Source organism: Lupinus angustifolius, unplaced genomic scaffold, assembly GCF_001865875.1.
Source record: "Lupinus angustifolius cultivar Tanjil unplaced genomic scaffold, LupAngTanjil_v1.0 Scaffold_420, whole genome shotgun sequence".
NCBI classification, from domain to species: domain Eukaryota; kingdom Viridiplantae; phylum Streptophyta; class Magnoliopsida; order Fabales; family Fabaceae; genus Lupinus; species Lupinus angustifolius.
The window spans coordinates 23,194-25,917 of NW_017727830.1; the positions used below are offsets into that span (position 1 = coordinate 23,194).

The 2,724-nt window shown below is 42.2% G+C and overlaps 1 protein-coding gene across 1 annotated transcript; it reads left to right on the forward strand.

The window, feature by feature from the left end:
• Nucleotides 1–646: 646 nt before the first annotated feature.
• LOC109341271 (uncharacterized protein K02A2.6-like) lies at nucleotides 647–2,524 on the forward strand. The gene is made up of 2 exons (XM_019579136.1): nucleotides 647–1,394; nucleotides 2,361–2,524. The coding sequence occupies exons 1-2, from the start codon at nucleotides 647–649 to the stop codon at nucleotides 2,522–2,524; spliced, it is 912 nt and encodes a 303-aa protein (XP_019434681.1).
• Nucleotides 2,525–2,724: the final 200 nt, after the last annotated feature.

A 2,724-nucleotide genomic window follows, 5' to 3' on the forward strand; every position in this document is an offset into this window, starting at 1 on the left:
GGTGTATGCCTTGGAGAAATTTAGATCTTATTTGATTGGCTCGAAAGTGATAATATTTACTAATCATGCTGCTATAAAATACTTGCTAACTAAATTGGACTCCAAGCCGAGATTGTTGCGTCGGGTTTTGTTGTTGTAGAAATTCGACTTGGTGATCAAGGATAAAAAAGGGAGCGAGAATTGTGTAGCAGATCACCTATCAAGACTTGTCAATCAAGAGGTCACAGTAAGAGAGTCAGAGGTGGTGGAGGAGTTTCCTAATGAGAAGCTTCTCTTGGTTCAGGAAAGACCATGGTTTGCTAACATAGCTAATTTCAAAGTTGCAGGTGTCATTCCTGAAGAGTTGTCATGGCATCAAAAGAGAAGATTCTTGCGAGATTCTCGTCACTATGTGTGGGATGACCCTCATCTATTTAAGACTGGGTCGAATGGACTTTTGAGAAGGTGTGTATCCACCGAAGAAGCTAAGAGTATCCTATGGCACTGTCACAATTCTCCATATGGAGGGCACTTTCAGGGAGAGAGGACGACTGCTAAAGTCCTCCAATCTGGCTTATACTGGCCTTCTGTGTTCAATGATGGACATCAATATGCATAGCAATATGATAAGTGCCAGAGATCAGGCGGGATCTCCAAAAGGAACGACATGCTATTGAATAACATTCAGGAAATTGAAGTGTTTGATTGCTGGGGAATTGACTTTATGGGACCATTTCCACCATCATGCTCACAAGTATACATACTAGTGGCAGTGGATTTTGTGTCCAAATGGGTAGAGGCTGTAGCTGCACAAAATGATGATGTTAAGACTGTGATCAAGTTTTTCAAAAGGAATATATTCAGTTGGTTGGGCACACCTCGGGTACTTATTAGTGATGGAGGATCACATTTCTGCAATGCACAATTGGAGAAGGTCCTACAACATTACGGTGTCCGACATAAGGTATCATCACCTTATCATCGGCAAAAAAATGGACAAGCGGAGGTGTCCAATCGAGAGATCAAGAGAATTCTGGAAAAAGTAGTGTCAACTACAAGGAAGGACTGGTCCCTTCGACTGCATGATGCATTATGGGCCTACAGAACATCATTCAAAGCACCCACAGGATTATCCCCATTTCAGCGAGTATATGGGAAAACATGTCATTTGCTTGTAGAGCTTGAGCACAAAGCATTTTGGACCCTCAAGTTTTTCAATCTAGACCCCAAAGCAGCAGGTGACGAAAGGAAACTTCAATTACAACAGTTGGAGGATATCAGGCTTTCTGCCTATGAATCCTCCAAGTTATACAAAGAGATGGTCAAGTTGTATCATGACCAGAAGATCCGTCAAAAATACTTATGGGCAGGTCAAAGTGTGTTGCTGTTCAACTTTCGAATGAAGCTGTTTCCGGGTAAACTAAGGTCTAAATGGTCAGGACCCTTCCTAATTAAGGAATTTAAATCGTATGGTGCGATCGAATTGTAAGACCCGACATCTCGGAGGAGTTGGGTAGTCAATGGCCAGAGGTTGAAACCTTACTTGGGTGGTGACGTCGAGCGGCTTACCATAATCATCAACTTATCAGAAGCTTAATAGAACAGGCATCAAGCTAATGACGTTAAACAAGCGCTAACTGGAAGGCAATCCAACTTTATTTTCTGCTTGCATTAGTATACAAAAAAACAAAAAAAAAGACAAACAAACAAACAAGAACAAGAGAATTTTTGGGCGAATTATCGCCCAGGCGAGGAGGGTGGCCTTCTAGTCCCAAACCCCTCGCTCAAGCGAGACAGCCTGCTCAAGCATAATTAATTTGGGTTACTCTTTGTTTCTCCCTCGTCCAAGCGAAGGAGCCTTGCCCTAGCGAGGTTGACATGCCTTTCAGTTCTGGAGCCGCACCCAAGCGAGAGATTCTCACCCGGACGAGGGGGTGTAAACTCATTAGTTCTGAAATCTCGCTCAAGCAAGAGTTCCTCACCCGGGAGAGAGGGCACGAGTTTTGTTTTAAAAAGGGGTTGTAACACCCCATTGCAAAGAAACCAAACAAAAACTCCAAAAGCTCGTGTCCTCTTTAAGAGTTGGATCCCTTCATCATCTATTGCACACACACTAGCAAGCCTCATGAGCGGAATGTAAGTGCATTTTTTATTTCATCATATTCTCATTTGTGCATTGTGTTAAGATTCCATCATTTTAGGCACATTTAGGATGGATTAGTTGCTCTCGACGCTATATCGCTATTATTGCGCATTGTATTGTATTATGGAACCATGAGTATCATCATCAAAAGAATCTAGGGTTTCTGAATGGGAAACCCCAGTTTAGCTCATAATTGTGATATTCATGCGTGATTAAATCGTTCAATATGTTTTTACAGGGGAAAAATTTATGGCTAACAATAACCTCCCTCCCAAGAAGTTAAGAGGAACTTCAACTTCACAAGCCTCTGAGTATGACCAGACTGTATTCAAGAAAAAGGGGAAACATGAACGATATATCCTACTCCTCAAATGGGTTTTCGTTCCTGAGAGAAGGGTATAATTGGAAACAAATGAATATCCCATTTTCACAATACCTTTGACTGTGCTGAAATGATGGGGAGTGGCAACCCCAAATGGCAAGTTCGACTCCGATGTCGTTCGTGAATTCTATGTCAATGCTTACCCATTGGAGGGAGAATAACTTGCATTCAAATCTTGGGTGTGGGGGAAGGCTATCTTGTTTGACAAAGACACTGTCAA

What these genes read in the sequence shown, in the direction of transcription:
- LOC109341271 (XM_019579136.1), top strand. Translation starts at nt 647, where the DNA reads ATGCTATTGAATAACATTCAGGAAATTGAAGTGTTTGATTGCTGGGGA. An exon ending in TCGAATGAAGCTGTTTCCGG is followed by an intron (nt 1,395 to 2,360) that starts GTAAACTAAGGT and finishes ATGTTTTTACAG; the next exon opens with GGGAAAAATTTATGGCTAAC.